The sequence below is a fragment of the Pleuronectes platessa genome, chromosome 3, assembly GCF_947347685.1.
Source record: "Pleuronectes platessa chromosome 3, fPlePla1.1, whole genome shotgun sequence".
NCBI classification, from domain to species: Eukaryota; Metazoa; Chordata; class Actinopteri; order Pleuronectiformes; family Pleuronectidae; genus Pleuronectes; species Pleuronectes platessa.
Genome location: NC_070628.1, coordinates 20,657,915 through 20,684,383, shown reverse-complemented (window position 1 = coordinate 20,684,383; position 26,469 = coordinate 20,657,915). Strand labels below are relative to the sequence as shown.

General features: G+C 43.1%; 3 protein-coding genes across 3 annotated transcripts; all 3 read left to right on the top strand.

Moving 5' to 3' along the window:
- The first annotated feature begins 431 nt into the window (after positions 1 to 431).
- Positions 432 to 12,783, top strand: samd1b (sterile alpha motif domain containing 1b). The gene is made up of 7 exons (XM_053417243.1): positions 432 to 1,746; positions 2,804 to 3,071; positions 3,323 to 3,459; positions 6,119 to 6,173; positions 6,289 to 6,406; positions 9,860 to 9,974; positions 10,091 to 12,783. Exons 1-7 carry the CDS (start codon positions 556 to 558, stop codon positions 10,232 to 10,234), a joined length of 2,028 nt encoding a protein of 675 aa, XP_053273218.1. The 5' UTR covers positions 432 to 555; the 3' UTR covers positions 10,235 to 12,783.
- A 615-nt stretch (positions 12,784 to 13,398) lies between these two features.
- Positions 13,399 to 22,615, top strand: zgc:136908 (Transitional endoplasmic reticulum ATPase). The gene is made up of 17 exons (XM_053417231.1): positions 13,399 to 13,699; positions 14,000 to 14,111; positions 14,907 to 15,079; positions 15,821 to 15,963; positions 16,070 to 16,200; positions 16,582 to 16,713; positions 16,877 to 16,979; positions 17,207 to 17,340; positions 17,524 to 17,659; positions 17,792 to 17,904; positions 18,657 to 18,821; positions 19,217 to 19,339; positions 19,437 to 19,649; positions 19,796 to 20,104; positions 20,353 to 20,511; positions 20,794 to 20,945; positions 21,238 to 22,615. The coding sequence occupies exons 1-17, from the start codon at positions 13,677 to 13,679 to the stop codon at positions 21,338 to 21,340; spliced, it is 2,424 nt and encodes an 807-aa protein (XP_053273206.1). The 5' UTR covers positions 13,399 to 13,676; the 3' UTR covers positions 21,341 to 22,615.
- A 625-nt stretch (positions 22,616 to 23,240) lies between these two features.
- Positions 23,241 to 26,114, top strand: ndufb7 (NADH:ubiquinone oxidoreductase subunit B7). Its single transcript, XM_053417221.1, has 3 exons — positions 23,241 to 23,513; positions 25,360 to 25,528; positions 25,961 to 26,114. The coding sequence occupies exons 1-3, from the start codon at positions 23,402 to 23,404 to the stop codon at positions 26,046 to 26,048; spliced, it is 369 nt and encodes a 122-aa protein (XP_053273196.1). The 5' UTR covers positions 23,241 to 23,401; the 3' UTR covers positions 26,049 to 26,114.
- The last annotated feature ends 355 nt before the right edge of the window (positions 26,115 to 26,469 follow it).

Sequence of the window (26,469 nt, the reverse complement as noted above, 5' to 3'; positions counted from 1 at the left end):
GTGTGTGTTTCCTGGATGTTTTGGTTTATTTTGCAGCATCAGCAGCCACTCAGTCGCAGGAAAGTGAAGATTATTTGATGACACCACTTTAATCAAATGTTCTGGATGGTCCAGTGTTTGTGGCCCAGAGGTCAGAGGCGCCTGATGCGTGATGCGCAGTGGAAACAGTCATCCACACATCTGTTGGCTCTGGTATGGACATAAGGATTAAAAAAACACCACATTCGCTGTCTGATGTGTGTGTTTTTCTACATATTATAAACTGCTGGCTGATAGGATTGAGGCTGCGAACAAAGAACACGTCTACGATGCGCTCAACGCGAACCTATTCCACCTTAAAAGCCATTTGCGTCTGCGTCGTAGAACCATAGGCGCCATCTTCGGTCTACCTTAAGCGCACAATGTGGCCAACCAACGCAGGCGTACCAGCCAGGCTTCCGTCCTCATTCTCCTGCCGGGGAACGCACTCCGGCTCCAGCGTCACTTCAGAGACAACAGAGGGGGAAGGAGACGCACCCGGGCCAAACCCCCATCCCGCACCCGCCGCAGGAGAAGATGTCCGAGCCCAATAAGTACCGAGAGTGGATCCTGGAAACAATCGACTCCCTCCGCTCCAGGAAAGCGCGTCCAGACCTGGAGAGGATCTGTCGAATGGTCCGGAGACGGCATGGGTCAGACCCGGACCGAACCAGGACAGAGCTGGAAAAACTGATCCAAGAGCAGACGGTGCTCAAAGTTAGCTACAAGGGCTCCATATCGTACCGGAACGCGGCCAAGGTGCAGAGGAAAAGCCGAAAGAAGAGTGAGTTTATCACGTCGGCTGTTGGCGGCGGCGGCGGCGCGGAGGCAGCAGCGAGGGAGCGGACCAAACACGACCATCTGAACAACAACGGCGACAGTGCGCACAGCTTCACCGACCAGGAGGAGGGAGAGGAGCCGGAGCCCAGCCCAGATCCCCACACCCAGACATCAGGCACGAAGCTCAAGCCTGCCTCCTGCCGAAGTAGCGGAAACGGGTGCCTCAACTGTGGCGCAACAACGGGCTGCGCTGTCGGGAGCGGCTGCAAAGAAGAGAAAGCAAGTGCACCGAGAGACAAGGGATTAGAACATCAGGCAGCGGGGGGCTGCCCGGAGCCCGGGGTCGGCCACGGAACGAGCGCGCACGGCGACGGCAGCAGGGCGACGCCGAGCAGGAGCGATGCTGTCTGCGGCGGAATGGAGCCGGGTCCGTCCGGAGCTGAGAGCCAGAACAAAACTTACACCGGGAGCGTCAGCAGCCTCCCGCAACAACAACCGAGGCAGCCCGCGCCCCTCAAGCCCAAACTTCGAGTCGGAGGAGGGGGCACCAGAGTGGCGGGGACCCACGCCAACTCCGCCGACCTGGGCGACAGGCTGGTGGCTTCTGTTCGCCGCCTGTCCGAGAGGAGCCACCGAGGGGGCTCCGCCGCTGCCGCCTCTTCCACCGCCGCAACCAGAGGCCACATGAAGCCGCTCGGACTCAAGGAGATCCTGGGCTACCTGAGCAGCCAGGAGCAGCTGTCGGAGGAGAAGCTGACCCGAGGCAAAGTCAAGGTGGTCATGGAGCGAGAGGTGGCGCGAGGCAGGCTGCGCAGGACCCGCTGCGGGAACATCACTCTTCCCCTGAGGGGGATGGTGATGGTGGAGGAGCCGGCGTCGAAGAAGAATGCGTCCGCGGACAGACTTGGGAAGAGCGCACTGCAGGAGAAGCACACACCGACGAAGAAGGTGAGCTATGCTAACTTAATATGTCCAACACGTCCCACTTGTACAGAACTGAAGTGCGTGGGTTTGATGGTAGAACAATGATCCTGCAGCAGGACGCGCTCAGCTGCTCCCATTATTAGTTTTTTCAGGTTAAACATCGAAGAAAAAGTGTACAATCGTGCCTTTGTGTGTGTGCATGTCTGCGGCCGTGTGTGTGTTAGTGTGTGTGGCTCGGCTTCCTGCACAAAAGGTGCGGGTTATTACATCTATGTGCAGACAGCTCCGGAGCGGCATCCCCCGGCTCCCCGGGGATAAGCGCGCACGCCATTAAAAGAGCGTCTCTGCATTAGCGAGGGCACGGCCAGCCTGTGGTTCTGCATCTGTGCCTGGGTCCGTGATTCCTCTGCAGGAACTTCAGCCGAGCACAGCGGGATCGCCTGGGCCTGCCGCGCAGTACAGTAGTAGGCGGCGACTGTCTTAAACTTGAGACGCGCCGCTGCCGCTCTCTTGCCGCGCAGCCGCGCCTCATGCTCCTCCTTTCTGATTTTTGAGTTGCGATTCTGACCTTGTAGTCATTGTTGTTGTTGTCGTCTGTCTTAAACTTGAGACGCACCGCTGCCGCTCCGCTGACCCCCTCCCGCCGCGCAGACCGACCGATCGCGCGTCACGTGTGTTCATGCAGATCTCAGTTTGCATGGCTTTTGAGGCGCAGTTACAACCCTGTAATAATTGCGGTTGCTGTTATTGTTGTTGTTTTCTCCTCTCGCTAACGCCGCGTCTCCCCCTGCCCGCGCCTCATCAAATCCTTTGTATCGTTACTGACAGCGCGCACTCCTCCCTCTCTGTGGGCGCACGCTTGAGTTGGCGCTTATAGCGGTATTTCTGTTTCTGTCCAAGTGGGAGGCGATCCACACCTTCCGCCCCGAGACGGAAGCGCAAACCGTCTCTTTCATCCGCAGACCTCAAATCTGTGCTAGAGCCAATCCCGAGCAACAACTTGGATACAACTCAGGAGCTGCGCACTCACCCTCAAGCCCCCAACCCCTTTTCTGAGGGAAGTTTATATGTGTTGTTGCAGCCGCCGCCCTCGTCTCCTGTACAGGAGCACGAGCCAATGGAAGCAAGCAGCGAAGAAGTGGAACGGGGAGAGAACGATGAAGAGAACGAGGAAGAGGAGGAGGAGGAGGATGCTGATGATCCCCGGAGTTCTGATGAGGAGGGAGGACCAACGCCTGTAGCCATGACAACCGAACCAGGGCTCACGGAGAAGCCCGCAGAAGATGCTGAGATCCAGGCAGTGTCAGAGGAGGGGAGCCCCCATCAGCAGCCACAGCACAGTGGCAAAGGTGTGTGTAAAGCAAGTTGTAGGTTAATTAAACACAGTCTTATGCCATTAAACTCTGTTGTTTATACATTGTGAATACAAATAATACTATCCTGACTCGTGCTAATGCTTTAACTAAAAGTCTTGGTGGCTGTTCAGATTCTCTGTCCCTTTTAGAATTTAACATATTTAAGTTTTTATTTAAACTTAGGATGTAGTTGTTGTTCTTGGTGGTTGATAATTGTTCTTTCCCCTTCTCTCCTGTGCGTTTAGCGGCTCTCTCAGGGGTGGATTCCCTCGCCAGGACACCGTCCCCACCTGTTCAGGGAGTTGTCGAGGTGTTGCAGTGTAGCAGTGAATGCTTGGAGGAGAGAGCTGACCTCCCAGATCAGCCACACATGGCAGCACAAGTAAGTGGAGGCCTGTGAATCTGTCCTGACGGTTTTAATTCACTATGCATTAATCAAATGAATAATAAAAATGACTACCCTCACACATGGAATGCTGAGTAATGATGTGATGTGTTTATATGACTGCAATAATGCTAAATCTCTTTCGTTGAACACATAATTACTAAGTTACAACACATCATTGTCATTGTGTTTAATAAGCATACAAATAAAAAGATGGGAACTAGAGGTCATACCTCCATCAAGGCCCAGTAGTCCCATAATGAAACCACATTTGAATTCACTAGGTCTGGATTTTGTATAACTTTCTGAGAAATTAATGACATTTTTTTTGTGCTCATATCACACAATGTAGAAAAAAGTGCAAAAAGATTCCGCCCATACAGCCTCTTCCCACCGAGAAGTTTAGTAATTTGCTCAGCAGGTTTTGCGTACAAACATACAACGAAAAACTAGACAAAAACATTACCTCCTTGGAGGAGGTAAATATTCAGCAACCTGGTAGTTTTATGTCCAATAACATAAAGACTGCCTGATGAAAAACATCTTATTTTGTTTGTGTTATCAAAAATGATCTGTTAAATGGACATTAGTTGCCTGTCAGACAAGAGTCTGTGCACCAAGTTTCACATAAATATGTTGGGTAGTTTTTGCGTGATCCTGCTGACAAACCAACCCACAAACAAACGGACTGACGATTTGTGTGGTCCACACACTGACGCCTTTTACATCTCGGGTACAGGCAGCCTGAACCACAGCTGATGGAGATAAACTGAAGATGAATGAGAAGTGAGCAGCTCAACAGACATAGGCCGTGTGTTTTTTCCGAAATTCTGAATGTATCTAGAGAAGGAAAAGAGATGTCGATACTGGGAGATAGTATATTTTTGTACAGTGTCGAATATTTAACCATGAGGTAAAGAAAATGAAATCTAAAATTGTGTAGTTATAATATAATTAACATGTCACCATATTACTGTTTTTTAACATTTGTGTTGAAAAGTGTTTCTAAGTGACCTAACAGAAGTGAAGCTGTGTATGTAACAACTCACTTCATCCTCATACATGCTCTGTGAAATTAGAATTTTGAACAGTTTTTTTGGTATAGTACATGCACAGCTGGGTTTTTACGGAAGACACTTCATTTAAGCTGTGAGCAGGTACATGCAACTCCATCATAGCTCCACTCAAGTTCAACCTGAGCAGACAACTGCTAGTAAATTCCCACTTTATCTCTGTGTGTTATAATATAACACATGGTAGTGTGTTGGAGTGTGTGGATGTGTGTACCCATAATTATATCTTTGTGAGGACCATATTGAGTATATCCCGTATGTGTATGTGAGGACATTGGTCGGTTGTCACGTTTAAAAAGGGCTGTTTGAGGGTGAAACACTTGCTCTTAGGGTTATAATTAGGTTAAGGTCTGGTTAAGGTTAGGATAAGGGGCTAATAAAATATTTATGTCAATTATTGTCCTCACTAAGATGAAGGACTGTGTGTGTGTGTTCTTGTACAGGTCTTTGTGAGGACCAGTTTGAGTCTACATCCTAGTGAGGACATTTTGGGAGAGTTGGGACCTTTTGGCCGGTCCTCACTTTGTTGCCCCCCTTTAATGGACTGTTTGGGGGTTAAGACTAAGTTTTAGGGCTAGGGTTAGAATTATGTTTAGGTTAGGATTAGGCATTTATTTTGGATGGTTAGTGATAGGGAAAGCGGCAAGGTAATGCATTTTGCCAATGAGTGTCCTCACTAAGATTTACAAACATGTGTGTATGTGTGTGTGTAAGTTCCATCAGTTTCCATTAAGCAGTCACCATGCAGACTCAGAGAAGTGTAACATAAAACACAGACATTACAACTCCTGTACCAACATTTGCCAACTTTCTGAGTTGTTGTTTTCCGAGGTGGCGTTCACGTGAATTTATCCAGCAGTGAACACTTTTTTCAATTTAGTCCAACACCACCTGAATGCACGGGGTGTCAGTGATCCAGTTGAATTGTGGGTTATATGTACCAGGTTCTGGCAAGGAAAGGATATCAAATCAATTTAAAAAAAAGACAATAACTGCTGCATTGGTTTTAATCTGTTATTCTTAACAAGGGTAATATGAGCACAGTGCCAAGGTAAATGCAAAAAAAATAAAACAAGGAGCTGCTCCATGTCCAAATTCGATTTCTGTTTCCTCCCTACTGCACTGTTTTAAAAGGTACTTATGATGAGGGGTGTTATTCGTCAGTATAGTTGTAGACAACCCTTTTTTTCTCAGGTGCTGCAGTGCTTTATCTTTTCAGGGACACATGCAGAAAAAAATCACTGAATAACAGACAGGCTGCTTTGGACAGACTTTAAGTCTCCACTGGGTACGACTCCTCATCGTTGTCAAACTCTTGCGCCCCTTCCTACCTCACACCATCATCATTTGCACGGCCACAGCAGATGGTTGAAATGTCTTGGTGCAGTTTTGTCACAAAGCCAAATTTCCCTCATCCTTCTCTTTAGGTGGAGGCCGCTTTCTGCTGTTGTTTTTAAAATTATTTGACCTCATTCACCAGTAGTTTTCAGCTCTGACTTATTCCAGAGAATAGATATCGTCTTTGTGCCATCGTCTCATTTTTTTATCTTTATCTTTGTTTGACCGCTCTCTCTTCTCTCCAGACACAGAGCCAGCCGCAGCATGACGGGATCAACCACACCTCCTCAGGCTTCAACAGTGAGTTTGGGTTTACTTATCATTGCAAATTGTGTGTGTCTTTGTGAGCGTTTGTGTTCGGTGGTTTGCAGCGATAACAGGGAATCCCATTGAGCTTCATTTTTTACCCCCGTAGACATGGAGTGTATGACAGAGGTCGGTGTGTCGTCCTGCCTGCTCACACCCACCGCCTCCCCGAGAGACTCCGGCCTGTCTGAGGAGCTAGGGATAAATGGAGGCGTTGGCAGTGGAGGGTGAGTGCAGCAGACTTACACGAGACGGTCATAGGGCTGAGGAGCATCGCATTCCGACGTTGCTTGTTTTTCAGGGATCTGTTACTTATTCCATTTTCTCTCTTTTATATTAATTGTAAACAAGTCTAACATTTTGAGCCCAATGAGTCTGAAAACCTCTGCAATGCTGTGAAGAGGATGATCTGTACTAGATAAAGAATCAGAAATCCAAATGTTTTCACTGTGTTTTGGTCAACGGATCATGGTTAATCAACATGTAGAATGTTCCCTAAGTAAAGGTCAATACAAGGTGGAAATCATTATGCCTCCGTGTTGGCAACAGCCAAAGGTCGAGGTAAATGTGATGTTACAAAAGATCTCAGGAACATTTTGAGTGAATGTTTGGTAATAATATTAAGTTGGACTCAAAGATTGTAAGATTCGATTTTGATTGTTGAATGCCAAAGGTTCAGGTCACGGTGACCACATGTTCTGAACGTGATATATCTGGAACACCCACTGGGAGTTTCATTACATCTGGCACAAACGGACCGTTTTACTTAAAGCTCAATGTCACTGTGACCTCACCAAACCCTTTTTCACTTGTGAGCACATGATCTTAGGGATTCAGTGTGTAGAAGTCAGTGACATCTAGTGGTGAAGTTGCATGTTTCAGCTGAATACTACGGTGGCCCTGAGAGCTCAACGAACAGCAACTTAAGAAAACACATGCAAGTTAAGAAAACACATGCAAGTTGACAAAACACAAGCAAAGTATCAAAACATCTTCATCAAGTTCAAAACACAATACAACACATTAAAGAAACACGCAGCAAATAGACAAACGCGCAGCAAATAGAGAAGAAACGACAACGGAAGTGTTTCCAGAGGACAGCTAAAAGTGATGGACACTGCTGCCACAGCAGACACAAATACGTCCAATACACCATACAAATTCGGTTCCACACAGGGGTCTGCCACCCGCGGCTCTGGAGCCGAATGCGGCTCTTCAGCCCCTCTGTGCGTGTGTGTGCGTGTGTGTGTGTGTGTGTGTGTGTGTGTGCGAGCGAGCGCACTGGCACCTGGGCTCCGACCCCGCCCACTCGCTCAGAAGTGGGGGCAAAATGTCTCTTTTGATAGTTAAGGTTTCCTACCCCTGCACACTATGGACAATACATTGCCTCACAAACAGGGGCTTGGTTATCAGCGCTGTTTATTCAGTTTAACAGGAGAAGACGTCATGTCTCTAGATCGGACCATCTTCCGTGCTCAGACCTCACTGTGTTTCTCTCCGAGCGAGGGGGGGGGGGTCAGAGCTCCGACACACACACACACACACTCGCCCGCTCCTGGTATTTCATGATGGCCTGATATGATTATGATTTAAAAAATGAACATGACGTTCACTCACGTTCATCGTTACGTTCACGTTAATAATATGAAAACTGATTCGTTAAGTTCAGCGTTCGCGAAACATATGCACAACACTGTACTGTACAGCCACTGCAGAGGGGCTGAAGGAGCCGCGTTCGGCTCCAGAGCCGCGGGTGGCAGACTCCTGTGTAGAACCAAATTTGTATGGTGTATTGGACGTTTTTGTGTCTGCTTTGGCAGCAGTGTCCATCACTTTTAGCTGTCCTCTGGAAACACTTCCGTTGTTGTTTCTTCTCTATTTGCAGTGCGTTTCACTATTTGCAGCGCGTGTGTCTATTTGCTGCGCGTTTCTGTAATGTGTTGTGTTGTGTTGTAAACTTGATGAATATGTTTTCTTACTTTGCTTGTGTTTTGTCAACTTGCATGTGTTTTCTTAACTTGCATGTGTTTTCTTAAGTTGCTGCTCGTTGAGCTCTCAGGGCCACCGTAGACTACCCCTCACCTCACCCTCCACTTCCAAACATGAGAGAGAACCTGTGGTAGCCTTCAGTTGGCGTAAAAACGGGCCGGCCTCCGTGGAGAGGACCCTCTCCCGATGTACAATAAAACGATTTAAATATATAATGACTATTCTCGAGTAAAGAAAACAAAAATTCATACAATTAAGATGAAACACACTGATGAAAACATCACTAGGATTATTTTTTATTAAAATTAATATGAAAATTCACCTTAGACTTACACACTGAATCTTTAAGAAACACCCTGAGAGATTTCTTTGAATATTGGCACAAGTGTTCACACTCACGGATGAACTGAATAGATATCAGGGGTCAAAGGCCAAACATCACAGTTACCTCATTTGAGTATTGACATTTGTTTTTGATGTAAAATAAAGCTGTACTTGTTGGCGGATGCATATGGAGACATTAGTTTTTCACATGAAACAGTTTGTTTGAATTCTTTATCATATCACACCTGCAGTAACATTGAATCCTCCCTTGCAACAGCCCACTCACTTCAGTCCTGCTAGGTGGCCTATTCACTAAGCACGTCTAAAGCTATGATATCCTTTGATTCAAATAAGCATAACAGATACATGGTACATTTCTTAAAGATGCTCAATCTGAGTTGTACTACAGACATGTTCACTTCTTCTCAGTCAGATTGACAGTTTCTAACTTCAGTCAATGTCCTGCTGTAGTTTTATGTATTTTATGGAAACTATGAGTCCTCAACTATTCAACTAAAGAAACGTGTACTTGTTTGTGACTCATTCTCATTGTGTCATTTTAGCCTCAGTGTTCAGAGGAAAGATCCACTGTGCATGTACTGTGTGGCCCTGTGAGGTTAATCTCCATCTCTTTATCTAATAAATCATTATTGGGCATTTCATGTTTTTAGTCACAGGTATCACTTTTCCTGATTATATTATCAGCCTATCAACAATCATCTGAATCTAATGTCTCTATTATTCTTGCTTACACTATCAACAACGTGTTCAAGGTTCAGTTTAATCAAATATGAGAACATAGAAATCCCAATGCTCCCATTCTAATCATCCTACAGTAATTAGCAAACAACAGAAAATGAATACACATTAAATAAAACAATGAATAAAAACAATATTGTACTAGAACGACATCAGTAGAGTACATACCTCCTTCAAGGCCCAATAGTCCCCTTATGAAACCACATTTAAATTCACTACATCCAGATTTTTATTTGGATCTGAACCAAGTCATAGATATCCGTCCCCTCAACGTACCAAATTTCTTCCTCAAGATCCATGAATTTTTTCTCAGAGAAATTAAAGATAATGTTTAGAAATATCATATCTCAAAATGTTAAAGAAAGTAAAAGAAAATCCTGCACAAAATGTAATGGGTTCTTCCCTAACACTGTACATACTGTTTTCACCCACCAAGTTTCCCGGTAATCTGTCCAGTCCTTTTTATCCAATGCTACTAAGTAACTTAGGTGGAGGTAACTACAAACCACATGCCTCCATCAAAGTCTGTCAGCTCTGACAAACCTTACTTTCTCCTGCACGTCTGTAATGGTCCGATGGGCCGTCTGTCCTCTTACTCATATCTATAGGTTCATGAAGTGTGAGGGGGCCAGTGGGAGCCCGATGGACTGGACGGTGTCTGATGTGGTCAGCTATTTCACGGCAGCAGGTTTCCCTGAGCAGGCGGCTGCTTTCATGACCCAGGTGAGTCTGAGATTCTCTCTAGCAACCACCAGAGGGCACCACAGACAAGTTGAATATCTACGAGTTGAACCTTAACCCGTGTCTCCGCATCTGCATTGCTCTGCTCTCTTCTTCAGGAAATCGATGGCAAGTCTCTGCTCCTCATGCAGCGCAACGATGTCTTGACTGGCCTGTCAATCAGGCTCGGCCCTGCCCTCAAGATCTATGAGCGGCATGTGAAGGTTCTGCAGAAAACACACTTTGAGGACGACGACTGCTAACGACGTTCACATGAAATACACACAGTTGTGTCTGTGTCAACATATTAAGTGTAGTTATATAAAAATGCATGCACGATATACAGTATAGACTTTGCTTTTCATCTCAACAAACACACACACCTCTGTTTGCCGTTCCCATCGTCCCGGACGACTGCTCGAGACCATCAACAAGGATTTTCTACTAAACTGAGCGCAAACATCGGCAGGAGAAGGCAGACTTTGAAGATGCAGGAGGTTCAAGACAGACATGCAATTTCTTTTTTTATCTACAACAATCAAGCACTTTGCATTTTCTTGATAAAACCCTGCAAGATGTTTTTTCCATAAACTGTTCTTTCATGTTGACCTTAATGCACATTTTGAATGAGGTCCTCTTTTTCGGCATTGACTTTTTTTTGTTTTGTTGCCGGAATGCAAGAGTTTCTTGTCGTGGGCGGGTGTAAGTCAATACACACATGGACGCAGCACGTTGGATTGAACAGCGACATTATAAGATGACCAGAGTGGAAGGATGAGATTCTGTTTTGTTGCTGTTGACCCATCGTTGTCTTCAATGTCAAGATCAAATCTGGTGCAATAAGCAATAATCTGATGATTTCCCTACACCTCTGAGAGGGTGCAGCACCAAGTCAGCTCATTGATCAGCAGGTGGTGGATTTGCATGATAAAAGTCTCATTCATTAATATGTTCATAATGTTTTAAACAGAGTCGGCAATGATCTCTGATCTATGAATGACCAAATCAGTGTCTGCTTTCACAAAGATAGACTCTGACTGTGGCTTAAAAGTCAGACGCCTGAATTTATCTCCTTCACATATTGTGACCAAGTAAAACTAATTTGCTATGAGTGGTGGGTAGATCACAACTTTTTTTTAAACTAAAACATGACTGACTGGACAACACTGGACATTCACCCCAACAGAAAGCATTTGCCTTCTTGAAGGACATCATGTTTTTAAAGAACTCAAACTAAGTACGTACGTACCTCCACCAAGGCCCAACAATCCCCTCATGAAATCACACTTATATTCACCAAATTCAGATTTTTATTTTGATCTGCACCAAATATCCGTCCTCTAAACATAAATTTAATCATGTTTCTTAATTTGTTTTATTCTCTGATAAATCAATGAAAATGCTGAAAACACATCCTGTGATCCTGATCTGCACCAAAATGTAATGGGTTCTTCCTCAGGTCGTGCCCCCGTCCCTCCAAAAAAATGTCATGGAACTGGGTACAGTAATTTTTGCGTAATAAACACACAAAAAGCATAACCTCGTGGAAATATTCCAAGATTCAGCAGAGAAGAACCTTCGTTAGTATTAAATGTCAGTGTGGTGGCAAGCTGAGATGAGGTGCTGTGTCTTCAGGACGCTGTACCTGTGCAAGCTCATCACATCAGGATCAGGACTGGGATTCACCAGTACCCAACCATCATGAAGTTTGTTTTTGAAATCTTTTGTTTCAAAGTTTATATTGACTGCTGAACTAGTTTACTAAATCAGGTTGCCCCATTAAAGCAGATCTTAACTGGTTAAGTTTATTACTAATGTGTAAATTGACAGCCTAAGTGCCTGTGGCAGAACATTTAAACAGTTTAAAACAGGCTGTTACTGGAGGATTATACAATAAAACAAAATAGAGTTTTGGAGGTGCAAAACATGTAGCATTTAGAACTATGTTGTTTATATTTACATTACAGAAAAATGTGTATTAAAAAGTAAGAAGTATTCAGTTTAGAATGAGTGGGAGATAATAGTGATAAGAAAAATGTCTGTCAAGACGGACGCCCTATCTCATTAAGTTAAAGAAAGATCTGTCCCTTTCTACAGACATGTGCCAAAATCTGGAGATTTTCGTGGCCCATGTCCCATCCTTCCACCAAATTCAGTGGAAATCAGTTTTGTATATAAAATCTTGTTGACAAACACACAAACTTAAAGGAGAGAAAACATAACCTCCTGGTTGGAGCTAATATCCACATTTAACCCGGATCAGACTAATATAACAACAAAACAAAGACTAATCTAACACCAGTCTGAAAATGTATTATGTTGATCAAACATACCAGCCAACTGAACTGAACAATCAAACCTCCACTGTGTGTAGTGGGGTGGATATGTAAATATACCGAAATATACTCCAGTCAAGACATCAAACATTTTGAATCCCTGGAATAACTTTAAGTGAAATATGCTGCAGCGAATTCAATCAATTAATCTCATACCAACAGAAATCGTTTTTTCTATTGTTTACTTGTCCTCCCTCCCAGCCCTGTAACAACATACATTCCATGTCTTTTTATTTTAGTGACTGTTTCTGTTTTCAGCACATTTCTTTTAAAACCGCCTCTACCTCTCTCCCCTCATTGCTCCCTTTACCTCCACTTTTTCTTTTTCCAAGAACACATATTCAGGTTATGTGAAGGAGAGGATGGCTGCGTTTGAGTCTCACACAGGGGATGATGTATAGTCTGCTCTGTTGCTTTTCTCCTGATATTTGTTGAAGGATGATTTTCAGTAATAAACGATTCAATTAAAAGTTGAATTGTTGTTGCAAACGTGTTGATACTACGCTTGTGTAAGTTTGTGCCTGTGTGTAAGTGTGTGTATGTTCCAGGAATTCATACATTATACACAGTCACGTTATGGGGAATACAGCGTTAGATTTAGGATAAGGTTAAAGATAAGGTCAGGTTAGGTTAGTGGTTAGAAGTATGGTAAAGGTGTGTGTGTGTGCATGTGCTTGTGTGTCAGTGTGTCAGCTGGATCTCAACAACATCTCCCCTCAGTCATATTGACAAGGAGTCATACACCATGCAAAGACATCTAGAAAATTAATCTCTGCTCTTTAGAAAAAATCGCTGTGTGCAGCATTTATTTAAGCACATAAATATTTCACATTATGTCGGGATGTGTTCTCCACAACAAGCTTGTATTTGCTGCTCAGAGGCAGAGGGGAGGAGGAAATATCACGCTATATCTGGCCTGGGACACTCTCCAAGGTAAGTGCTTGGGATCCCTGCGTGTTGTTGATTCCACCAGAGTGTGTGTGTGTGTGTGTGTGCATGTGTGCGTGTATGCCTGTGTATGCACATGATTGAGTTACAAATAAGACCATATTAATAATACCTCTGCTGATAAACAGACAGGCTGCAGCTCCCACAAAAACATGGTGGCTCAAGGCAGCAATGGAAAAAGAAGAAAACAGTGAGACTTGACATCGGCAGGGCCCTTGAGAAGACCAGAAACCACACCAGATCAGATCCGACCAGGCTGAACCTGAAACCTCTGGCACTGATCAGATCAGAACAGAAATCAGACCGCACAGGATCAGCTCCTGAAGATACACCACGGTAAACAAGTGAGTGACGGCAGAGAGGGGCTGAACCTGGAGTGTGAAAAACTGAAGATATCTGCCAGAGACAAAGGACAGCAGTCATGCCGGGCTCAGGAGCAGCAGAGTGAGTGAAACAGCTGCATAATTACAGAACGTGCATGTGTGGGCGCAGTCTATAGGTTAATATACTGTATATATGATTACTCATGCTCATTGGAAAATGATAAACTAGCTACTGCGTGCAAAGGATGATTTTTACAATAAACTTAAAAGTAGGTATTTATTAATAAGATATTTCCACATATCCACAGACTCATAGTTGCTATGGTCAGATCCAAGAGAGTCTAAATACAGCTCAGTGTCACATGAGGAAATCAGAGCTACGGGTGAAAAGCAGAGTCATAATGTGACTCTTGTTCCGAAGCCCGAAGGGAGAAGATTTCTCCACCGCCATCCTGAAGCAGAAACACAGGCCCAACAGACTCGTGGTGGATGAGAATGTCAGTGATGACAGCAGCCTCGTCAGCCTGTCACAGGTGTGTATGTGTCAATATAAGTGTATACAAGAACTTTATTGTCACTGTGCAAGCACAACGAAACAGTGTGTCACCCTTAAATCAAATTGTGCCTGATTTACAAAGAAAAGTACTTAAAAATAAATATACAAATATATAAATATAAAAAACGATATACTAAAAATAAAAAAACAAGCCAAAAAAAAAGTAAACACAAGTCAAGGTACTGAGGGTTCAAAAAGCATACAGTATGATTTATGATATAATAAATAGGAATATTGCACAACTATATGATGAAATTATTCAAATAAGCAAAGAAGTATATTTAAGTAAACACTAGTCGTGGTAATGAGCAAAGAGCCAAAAGCATCAGTAAAGTGAAATAAAGCTTAATCAATCAATCAATCAATCTATCAAATTGTATTTGCATAGGCCATATTCACTAATCACAATTTGTCTCTTTGGGTTTAACAAGCTAACTCATCCTCTGTTCTTAATCCTCGAGGACAAACCACAAAACAAAGCCCCTAATAACAGGGGGGGGATACGTAGAAACCTCAGAGAGCCACATGAGAGGGATCCCTCTCCTGCAGGACGGACAGCAGTGCAATGGATGCCGCGTTTTGCTGAACACAGCAACAAAAAAAAAAATATTTCAGTTTGTAACAAGATGTCAAAGTGTGTCAACGTTTAAACTATTTGTACATAAGAAAATTAAGTAGATGGTGTCCAGTTTGTGTGATGTCTTTTATGATGTTCTTTGCCCAACTCCTCTGTGTGTGTGTGTGTGTGTGTGTGTGTGTGTGTCACCACCAGGACAAGATGGAGGAGCTGCAGCTCTTCAGGGGGGACACAGTGGTGTTGAAGGGTCGGAAACAACGTCAGACCGTGTGCATCGTCCTGAGTGACGAAACCTGTTCGGACGAACGGATCCGGCTGAACCGTGTGACGCGCAGCAACCTGCGAGTCCGCCTCGGTGATGTCATCAGGTGGCTGGCACACAGTTTAGTCAGGTCTTATTTGTCAGAATGTCAGTAAACACAAGGTCACCTGTCTAATGACAAGTGTTGGACGAGGAGAACAGGTCAGCCCAGAAATAAGAGAAAAAAATGAAATATAGCTCAATATAAATAAATCAAATTCAATATTATATACATTAAGAGTAAGAGGATGCAAGTGACAAAGGGACAAGTGTATGTGTATGGGCTGTTTCTCATCTTTATTCAAGAGCATACTCTTTAAGTTTGAGAGCAGGACTTAATTTCATGTTTTGATTCTTTTAACGCGTTGACTTAAAACCTGAGAACAGATGTTCCACTTTTGCACAGAAGCAGTTTGAGCATGAAGAGTGGAGCCGAGGCTGTAGTGCGTGAAATGTGTCTAAGCAACAAAAATATCTGAGTTCAAGCGGCCAGTTTGAGCACAAGTAGAGCAAATCCAAACATGCAGAGGCTGTTTGAGGGCAAGCGCAAGATTTTACGCTCAGATTTTGTAATGCTCTCACTTAAGAGCCTGCGTGTGCTCTCACTCAAACAACCTCTGCTTGTGCTTGGATTTACTCTGCTTGTGCTCAAACTGTGCGCTTGAACTCAGATATTTTGTTGCCTGGAAAGATCTCCTGCGCTCCAGCTTTAGTGAGAGCAATGCAAAATCTGAATGTGAAATCAATATACGATTTTCTGTTAAAGTGAAAGCCGGGGACAACTAATAATGTATGTGTGTTCTCACAGTATCCATGCCTGCAGTGACATCAAGTATGGAAAAAAGGTCCACGTCCTCCCGATAGACGATACCATTGAGGGCCTGACTGGGAGCCTCTTCGATGTTTTCCTCAAGCCGTACTTCCTGGAAGCTTACCGGCCCGTACACATTGGTACCACTACACCTCCGCCGCCGACAACCAAAATCATCACAGAAACAAAAACCCCAAACAGGTTAAAATGACGCTGTGTGTTGTCACTTGTCGTCTGTGCCGTCAGGTGACATCTTCCTGGTGAGGGGCAGCATGCGGGCGGTGGAGTTCAAGGTGGTGGAGACGGACCCCAGTCCTCACTGCATCGTCGCCCCCGACACCGTCATGTACTGTGAGGGAGATCCAATCAAAAGAGAGGTCTGTGGGAGATTGACAGTGTGTGTTAACATTCCTGCAACCCTTTGTGGATGGACTAGAAAAAACTGTCTGTATCCTCTATATTATGTTCGCTGGGACATGGAACAAACTAAAAAGTCTAAATACACTTTAAATAATGCATTTTTCTCAAAGTTGATTATAGTCAATTTAGGTCATTCTTATCTCACTGACATTTGATGATTTTTTCAGTAAGTTTGGGTTTTGGTTAGCTACTGTAGATGCTATAAACCACTGAACACAACAGAGCTCATATCTGGGATATTCTGGCTTGGGAGGAATTGAAGACGTGTTATCGATCTTTATCTACAGTCTATGCAGACAGTTCAGGTGATCATAGCTTTGCATTCTGTCCTGTGACAGGACGAGGAGGAGAACCTCAATGACATCGGCTATGACGACATCGGGGGCTGTCGGAAGCAGCTGGCCCAGATTAAAGAGATGGTTGAACTTCCTCTCAGGCACCCGGGTCTCTTCAAGGCAATAGGAGTTAAGGTGTCAATCGCAAACACTCACACATACACACACACACACACACACACACACACAAACACACACACACAGACACACACACAAACACACTGACCCCATCCACCCATAAATCAGCTTCTTCCTATTCGAACAATACCAATACATATTTGTCCCTCCTCTATGTCAGCCCCCCAGGGGCATCCTGCTGTACGGCCCTGCAGGAACAGGGAAGACCCTGGTGGCCCGAGCAGTAGCCAATGAAACTGGTGCCTTCTTCTTCCTCATTAATGGTGAGACCTTCTTTACAGTGACACAGTCAGACCATTTGTACCAGTGAGATGAAGAAATATCCTGATCCTGCTCTTGCAAAGTGAAAACTAATTATAATAAGGTCTTCACAGTTGTTCGAATCAGATTGGAACTTCTAATCTTTGAACTATTTTTCATATTAATGGCTCTGTGTTGGAGAAAAAGTGTTTTGTAAAACAAAATAATATGCAAATTATTCTGTGGCAAGGTCCTGAGATCATGAGCAAGCTGGCAGGAGAGTCCGAGAGCAACCTGAGGAAGGCGTTTGAGGAGGCAGAGAAAAATGCTCCAGCCATCATCTTTATTGATGAGCTGGACGCAATCGCTCCCAAGAGAGAGAAGGTAAACAACAACAACAAGTTAGGAGGCTTTTTTATGTTGTATCAGATCAGAGTATGTGCAGAAACTATGTGTCATTTTATGTTTCATGTAAGAAAATAACTGTTTATTTGTGTGTTTGTGTGTGTGTGTGTGTGTGTGTGTGTGTGTGCGTGCGTGCGTGTGTATGTGTGTGTGTGTTTGTAGACCCATGGCGAGGTGGAGAGGCGCATAGTGTCCCAGCTGCTGACCCTGATGGATGGCCTGAAGCAAAGAGCTCACGTGGTTGTCATGGCAGCAACAAACCGACCGAACAGCATCGACCCTGCACTGAGACGCTTTGGTCAGGACAGACACAGCTACACACACACACAAACACAAACACATACACACACTCACACACACACACACACACACACACACACACACACACAGACAAAATCACATTTACAAATAAGGTGATATCTCTCTCCAGGCAGGTTCGACCGGGAAATTGACATCGGGATTCCAGATCCCACCGGCAGACTGGAGATCCTGCAGATTCACACCAAGAACATGAAACTGTCTGATGACATCGACATTGAGAAGGTGAGAGAGCGCAGTGCAGCTGATCAACAAATAATGACAACTCTGAGAAGTAAACTATTTCGATCATCAGCTAACTTTTAAAGTCAGTTTTTCAAGCAGTGTTTTAATTCTGTGGAACTTCTTTTGGTTTTATGTGACAGTAAACTGAATATACATGAGAATGTTTGTCTGTGAATTTCAAATCGAATCATTCAGTGAGGGGTTCTTTCTTGAATGTCCTCAGGACGGACATTTACAATCAGACTCTTGTTTGATGACCAACATTTTTTATGCACCATTATGAGAAGATTTAAATTCCTGTATCTGTGAAGGTTCAAGGTCATCCAGGTCATGTCCACTTGTACAAGTGCTGAAGTGCTTGTAGTTTATTTTTCAGTCAGTTACAGTTGAAGAGGCTTTACAAAATCAAGTGAACATAATCTTAATCAAATTATTCATTTAGCAGGAGACTTTCTCATTCCTTCTTAAATGTACAATAAAATTCAGTAGATATCTGTAACTTTTACATAATTAGATGTTAAGTCTTCGAATTTAAATAAACATGTGATGCATAAAGACTTGATTGAATTATTTGTATAACAAACTGATGAATTGATAATCAAACTTGAAAATATCTAAAAAAGCATCTCATTTCTGTGCAATGGGTGAAAAATAATGATACACATTGCAAATGCACCACCATCAATTCTTATATGGGGGTGTGCCATTTGTTCGATGATATTAATATGCCTGAGCTGATCAACATATTTCAGATCGCCAGAGAGACCCACGGACATGTGGGCGCCGACCTGGCTGCTCTGTGCTCAGAAGCTGCTCTGCAAGCCATCCGCAAGAAGTTGACTCTCATAGACCTGGAGGATGAATCCATCGATGCTGACCTGCTCAACTCACTGGCCGTCACCATGGATGACTTCCAGGTACACTGATTGATTGATTGATTATTTATTTAAGCCTCGGAAAACACATTGAGGAATAAGACCCTCATTTACAATGGTGCCGAGGGTACAATAAAGAGTAAAACATTGACGCAGACGCACACACGCAGACGCACACACACACACACACACACACACACACACACACACACACACACACACACACACACACACACACACACACACACACAGACAGACAGACAGACAGACAGACACACACACACACACACACATAATCACACACCCACACACACACATAAACACACACACACGAACACACACACACACACACACACACACACACACACATAATCACACGATAATTGCCACGCATCATTGTTTGCTAACGAGTGAGATGCATACCGTCCCTCCATCAGTGGGCGCTGAGTCAGAGCAACCCATCGGCTCTGAGAGAGATGGTTGCAGAGGTGCCTCAGGTCAACTGGGCAGACATTGGAGGACTGGAAGTGGTCAAGAGAGAGCTACAGGAGCTCGTTCAGGTGAAGAAACACTCGCACACTCAAAACAGCAGACACTGCTCATACCTTCGAACAATTAAAAATCAACATCCGTCAATCCTCTTCCTGCTCTCCTCAGTACCCAGTCGAGTATCCAGACAAGTTCCTGAAGTTCGGGATGACGCCGTCTCGTGGTGTGTTGTTCTACGGTCCTCCAGGCTGTGGGAAAACCCTCCTGGCTAAGGCTATTGCCAATGAGTGCCAGGCAAACTTTATCTCCATAAAAGGCCCTGAGATGCTCACCATGTGGTTTGGAGAATCAGAGGCCAATGTCAGAGATGTTTTTGATAAGGTAAGAGGAAAATTAAACGGTAATATTGGAAAGAAACACAACCCAGACTCATTGAGTAGATCATAGTATTTGGTCAACTCTCAACTCTGCTGTTTCCCACTGTAACTTCTCTGACCACTGACCTCTGACCTCTTCTCTGCCTCCAGGCCAGACAGGCGGCCCCCTGCATCTTGTTCTTTGACGAGTTAGACTCCATTGCCAAATCCAGAGGAGGCGGGGGTGGGGACGCAAGCGGTGCCGCCGACAGAGTCATCAATCAGATCCTCACAGAGATGGACGGCATGTCCGACAAAAAGAACGTTTTCATCATTGGTGCGACAAACAGACCAGACATCATAGACTCGGCCATCCTGCGGCCGGGCCGTTTGGACCAGCTCATCTATATCCCGCTCCCAGACAAGCCATCTCGCTCTGCCATCCTGAACGCCAACCTACGCAAATCTCCTATCGCACGAGTCAGTTACACACACCTGCAAGGACAAATTTCTTGGTGCAGTGGCTTCCTTATTGATTCAAGATTAAATAGTAAAAACATAGCTTTAAGAAAATGCTAAATGTTAAAGTTGGATTACATATGGCAACGATGATACCCCAAATCCTCCAGGAACAGAATTTAGCAAGAGGTTCTTATTTTACACTTTTGGTAACTCTCTTGATGGTGTGACTCTGACTATTTTGTGGCTCTATTCTCTCCTTCCTGTAGGATGTGGATCTGGCCTTCCTGTCCGACATCACAGAGGGCTTCTCTGGAGCTGACCTGACAGAGATCTGCCAGCGAGCTTGCAAGCTGGCCATCCGCGAGGCCATCGAGGCCGAGATCAAGGCGGAGCGTCAGAGGCAGAACAGTCCAGGCATCCCCATGGTTAGACGGCTGCTGCTCTGTATTCTTGCTTTTTTATAACACATTATACTGTATTAAAAAAAAGACACACACGCACACATGCTCCACTCCTCACAGCCGTACCGAGCTGTCAGTGCTCGGTACAGACAGAGATTGTGGAATACAAAAAAGTTCCCTAAAGGGCGGCTGTTTGTTCTGTAACGTTCAGCCTTCGGACTGGGAACACACACACACACACACACACAAACACATACATACACACACCTGACACAGTATTATATCAATGTGTATCCCTGTGTGCAGGAGGAGGACTTTGATCCCGTCCCTGAGATCAGAAAGGACCACTTTGAAGAGGCGATGCGATTTGCCCGTCGCTCTGTCAGTGACAATGACATCCGCAAGTATGAGATGTTTGCTCAAACTCTGCAACAGAGCCGAGGTTTTGGAAACTTCAGGTACACACATGCACGCACACGCACACGAACAAACATACACTCATACACATGCTCCACCACACAAGTCAGTACCAGGCTGTGTGTGCTCGGTACAGAAAAAAAGTGTCCCTAAAGAGTCTGTTCATTTTGTATGTTCAGCCTTTGGACTGGGAACACCCACACATGAACACAAACGCACTAAACACATGGTCAACACATGTTTCACAGCAGAGAATGTAGTAATGGAAAAACTGACTTTGTTTTAGTTTAAGTGTTCTATGTACTCCTGCACATTCATTTTTCCTTTTCCCAGGTTCCCCTCTGCTGCTGGTAATCAGTCTGGAGATCAGGGGTCAGGCTCCGGTTCAGGGGGGCCAAATCTCTACAGAGAAGAAGGCGATGAGGATCTCTATTAGTGATAAAAAAAACATCATACAGCTGCACAGTGTTTTCCTCCATCACTGCTGTACCTGGCTTCTCTGCAGGGAGAGCAACAGATGGATGAATGATGAGAAGAAAAACACGTTTTGCAAACAGGAGTTATTACATGAATCAAACAAGAATTCAAATTTGGACTGCCTGGATTTAAATAGGGTTATAAAGATGAGATTCAATGGAAAAACCAATAGACCTGATTTGGGCACAGAGAAAAAAACATTAACCACAGGTTGTGTGTATGTTTGAGTTTGGAATGGGATAGATACATTGTGAATCTGATCTGAAATGATACTGAAATGATACTGATGCTGATTGGGAATGTAATTTTTTCCATTTAGCCGCATTGGTCATTGTCATTTTTCTCTTCTTTTTTTCAGAAAACTTGAATAGAAGCTTTATTTGATGTTTTTAGTGTGAACATTAAAAACCCTGTACATTTCCTTATATAACAAGTCAAAATGTTGACTTTGAAAAGGGTCTGTTAGATCGACACACGTGTATTTAGGATGATGCAAATCTGAAAACACAATGTGAACTGAAATAGGAATAAATTAAGAAAGTTCTGACTAAACACACAGCTCCTCGGGGCTTTATGACTGGTGCATTTGAAAGATTCAGGTCATGCAAAGTACATACAAAATTATTCCCGACATTTCTTTTTTAGTTTCAAGTGATGTAAATAGTTTTATTGCAAATAGTATTATGTTCCAATATACTCTTATACAATTAATGTTAATAGAACTTTCAGGCCCAGACTATATATCTATATTTGAAAAATCCGAAAGAGATGTGTATTTCTGGAAGTGTCTAAGAGTCTGTCAGTAATTCTGAACACTTAATCCTCTTCAGTATCTCTATACACTCAACAAAATTGTATTGCTTTTCTCTACATATTCATTTATATACAGTGAATGTGAAGCCTTTAGGTCCACCTGGTGCAGTTTCCCCCTTTACGATACAGCCTGTGTTGAAAAAAAGTGAATACTTGGCTGAATTTGAATGTTTATTACCTCAGCGAAAGAAGTTATGATTTCATCTGCTCTCTGTTTGTTATTAAGCAGGATTACGCAAATACTGGACGGATTACAACGAAACTTGGTGGAAGGATGTAATGTTGGTCAGTGAAGAACCCAGTAGATTTTGCTGTGGGTTTCAGGATCAGGGGGTGGATCCAGGACTCTTGTTTCACTCTCTTGAGCATTGCGAGATGGTGCTTTCTTTTGAAATTGTTTAGAATTTTCCTGGGTAATAATTCATGGATCTAGATGAAAAAAATAAAGCATATTAAGGGAATCTATGAGTGTGTGTAATTCAGTGTGTGGTACTGATGGTGGACCTGTGAGTGACAAATAAAGCTAAAGCTCAATACAATTTACATGGCTTACACTCTAGACTGAATATATTTCTTTACCGTGTATGTAAGAGTGTTGGCACTATGTGAGTCGAAAGCTGAATCGATCATTTGTCATTATCCATAAACATAGATTTTTTACAAATACCATACCTGTATATTACCATATACAGTATTTTTACCTTATACGATCATATCTTATATACATTCTTTATACCTTTGCCTAAAAAGGCTGTTACAATAGTCCAAATGATTGTATTTTAAAAAAAAATTCTCCGGTTGTAAAAACAGGATTGCAGAAGCTTAGTGGTGAGCTGCTATTTATACCTTTTGTATCTTTGTATACAGTCTTTATATATTTGTATGTTTGTATACAGTCTTTATAACTTTGTATCTTTATATACAGCATTTTTACTTTTATATATTTAACCATAGTCCATAGTTTAAACGACACCAGCCGTGGGCCAGCGGAACCTTTGTCCGACCCCAGAGGGAAGCTGTTTCTCTGAAGCACCTCTCAGCTGTTTATTTCCGGTTTAGGGCGGAAGTTAGGAGCAAGGGGCTTGTGGAGGTGACCGAATGGCAGACAGCTGAAACACTTCGTTAAATGTTAGCTTAGCACCGAACAGGGACAGACCAAACACTTACATTTGACCGAATCTTGTGTGAAACATCGCCGGTGCCAATAATGGGAGCTCACCTGGCCAGACGGTACATCTCCGAAACGGACACCGAGCCGGACCCGGTGAAGAAGTACGAGTTCGACCCGCAACTCGGCTTCGATGAGCGGAAAGAGAGAGGTCTGTCATTGGGGTCCAGCTCAGAGTTTATTCTACCTCCATCTTATCACGTGTTTACAATAACCTGGCTCACTGTTTACGTCATTATTAGCCAAGCTAGTTTATCTCATTACAAGTTAATCAGAGCTAGCTGGGGGCTAGTTAGCAGCTAACTGGTGTTGGAGCAGTGTGGTCGACCTGTTATGTGTTTTTACCTCAATCTGACTTCCACCCTTGAGCCCGACACATTTATTTAAAAGGTGAATCCAATCCTAAAGTCCATGTTAATGTTATTGGGTAACTGGCCCCAGTGGATTTAGTTGCCTTTAGTTTGATAAGAGCCCAAAGACATGCTAATGACAAGTTATTAATTTTTCACAAATCAGACACTATTTTTCACATGTGCATATATAACTGTTGAGCTTACAGTCCCAGTTATTTCAGTGCACAGAGTTAAAGGTTCAGTGTGTGAGATTTAGGTGAAAGGGATCTATTGGCATAAATTGAATGTCAAAATAATCCTAGTGATGTTTTCACTAGTGTGTTTCATCTAAATTTTACTAATTGTTTTTTTCTTTAGCCTAGACTTGGCCCTTTTATATGAAGATACTTTATATTAAATAAGGAGCGTGTCCTCTCTACGGAGGTCGCCATGTTTTTCACAGTTTTATGCCAACTGACAGCTACCACAAGTTCTCTGTCAAGTTTGGAAGGGGAGAGTGAGGTGAGGGGTATTTTGCTGCAACATGAAACTTCACCACTAGATGTCACTAAATTCCACACACACTGAACCTTTAAGGTGACATCTGACATATATGAAAAAGTATTCACCCAACACATTTAGGTGTAGAGGTTTTACACGAAAATTATAGTCCTTTTTTTTTTTAATCACCATTTACTGCCCAGTCCTACCAGTGTTGCCCATAAAATAAATGTCTGCAGTATATTTATGCTTTTCTCAAACACAGATGTGTTTTAAATGTAAAAGGTATATCTCCTAAATACTATACATGTCATGCTGAAGGGGTAGTTTTAATAAGTAACAATTATTCAGTTGGAATCTATATTTGAACAGAAAGATAAGTTATTCACTGGACATAAATCCTGTAGCAATAAATAATGTATATCTGCTCACCATACTTTTACTGAACCCACATAAATACATTACTTTAAAGCCTCTAATAAATGATTTGAGTTGACATCTTAGGCAAACATATTATTTAAGTCATGGAATCAGTCGAGAGCTGGATAACTCCAACTATAGGAGTTGTATGTCCTGAAGATATGTATAATTGTTAAAAATTGTGTGAGCACAGCGAAGAGGTGGTCGACCTTAGATTTGTAAACATTTTTACTGTCTTTTTCATTCTTTGCTCATAAAGAAGAGTTACAAACCATCAACCTTCACTCGGAGCAAAAATCTTTAAATGTAAAATAAATAGTATTGACATTTATATTGATAATTATTGATATCGACTTATGGAGATTTCCTTTTGTTTTGATACAAGTGTTGGACATATCACCCAACCCCAAGTCAGTTTCTGTGGGCCAACTTTATAAATGTCAAACTTTCAAACCATAGAGGGCACCATGTACAATTTAGTTTGATTGATTATCTTGTATAAAAGCACTTTGAGAGGGCTAGTAAAGCCAATGTTTCTATAAAAGTCATGTTCAGTTCTAAAATGTTTGTTAAAGATTAAGAACATTTAGTAAATCTACTTCTTTGATCTGTATGTGCTGTGTAATGAAGATTGTACAAAGAATGTTCTCAGTCAATCCTTTAGACTCACAACCACCCAGTTAGTCACTTCAGGGACTTGTACACTGAATAATGACTGAAAGCAAATATTTATCCTTTTGCCAGAAATGCTAGCGAGCCAGCAGCAGATGAACTTGGCCCAGCTGCCTTTGGAGCAGAGGGACTACTGTGCCCATCATCTCCTGAAACTGATGAAGTGTAAGAGAGACAACTGGCCCAACTTCCTGGCCTGTAAGCACGAGAGGCATGACTGGGACTACTGTGAACACCAGGAGTAAGTTTTTACAGTCTACACATTTTTAGGCTGGGTTTCCTTAGAATTTGTCCGTATGATGAAGCTGTTTTACGCTCAAGATGCCAAAGATCATACCACAGGGTCTACGTAGTAGCTCTCTCTAGAGCCTTTGATCATACCACATTTTCTTTCACCAAGTGTAGGCTACAAATTGTGGTTGGTTTTGTAGATTCAGATTTCAATTTTTCTGAGCACCAAAAATAACGACCAGTCCAAAAAGACCTTTAAGACATTGGTCTCTTTACAGCTGTGAAAACTGAAATTTCCCTAAAAGTCGAAGATGAAATCAGCAGTAACTAGCACTTAATATTCAAGATCTTAAATCCTCTGTAACAGCTTGACTTAATCCGATGTGATTATGTACACTCACCATTGCCAGTGACCATGTTCCCTGTGTTTTTCTGCCTAAAGCTATGTGATGCGTATGAAGGAGTACGAGAGAGAGAGGAGGCTCCAGCTGAGGAAGAAGAGGGTCGAGGGCCAGGCTGAAGCCGCATAATCAGTACATCGTCCAATTCTTCTTTGTATATACGCTGTTCACAATAAACAAGTGATTTAATCTTCACCACCTGTGGTCTGAATACTGTGGAAACATCCAGTAATGACATCAAAACTCTTGTTCATTAGGGAAGAGGAGGAGGTTCTCTGATCTTTGATTGTACAAAGAGGAAGAGAATTTTAATTCATTTTCTTCCATTAGTCCAAAGATAAGTGAAAACATTTAAATTAAAATTCCCTGGTTCAGGATTCATTAAATAAAGATTATCTTCACCAGTAAAGATTGGCCATGTCAAGTTTGGCAAAATATTTTATATCAATCTTCAAATATATTAAGGTGAATCTGAAAATGTTTTTTCATCTGTATTTTTATTGCCTTATAACTGGTCGGGAGTGTGACATTCATCTTGGTGTAAAACTCT

Excerpts from the sequence above, each read along its gene's own strand:
- ndufb7 (XM_053417221.1), top strand. The coding sequence starts at position 23,402 with ATGGGAGCTCACCTGGCCAGACGGTACATCTCCGAAACGGACACCGAG. Across the intron at positions 23,514-25,359 it reads CGATGAGCGGAAAGAGAGAG|AAATGCTAGCGAGCCAGCAG; the intron begins GTCTGTCATTGG and ends TCCTTTTGCCAG. Across the intron at positions 25,529-25,960 it reads GACTACTGTGAACACCAGGA|CTATGTGATGCGTATGAAGG; the intron begins GTAAGTTTTTAC and ends TTCTGCCTAAAG.
- zgc:136908 (XM_053417231.1), top strand. The coding sequence starts at position 13,677 with ATGCCGGGCTCAGGAGCAGCAGA. Across the intron at positions 16,714-16,876 it reads TCAAGGCAATAGGAGTTAAG|CCCCCCAGGGGCATCCTGCT; the intron begins GTGTCAATCGCA and ends CCTCTATGTCAG. Across the intron at positions 18,822-19,216 it reads TCACCATGGATGACTTCCAG|TGGGCGCTGAGTCAGAGCAA; the intron begins GTACACTGATTG and ends TCCCTCCATCAG.
- samd1b (XM_053417243.1), top strand. The coding sequence starts at position 556 with ATGTCCGAGCCCAATAAGTACCGAGAGTGGATCCTGGAAACAATCGAC. Across the intron at positions 3,460-6,118 it reads AGCCACACATGGCAGCACAA|ACACAGAGCCAGCCGCAGCA; the intron begins GTAAGTGGAGGC and ends TCTTCTCTCCAG. Across the intron at positions 6,407-9,859 it reads GGAGGCGTTGGCAGTGGAGG|GTTCATGAAGTGTGAGGGGG; the intron begins GTGAGTGCAGCA and ends TCATATCTATAG.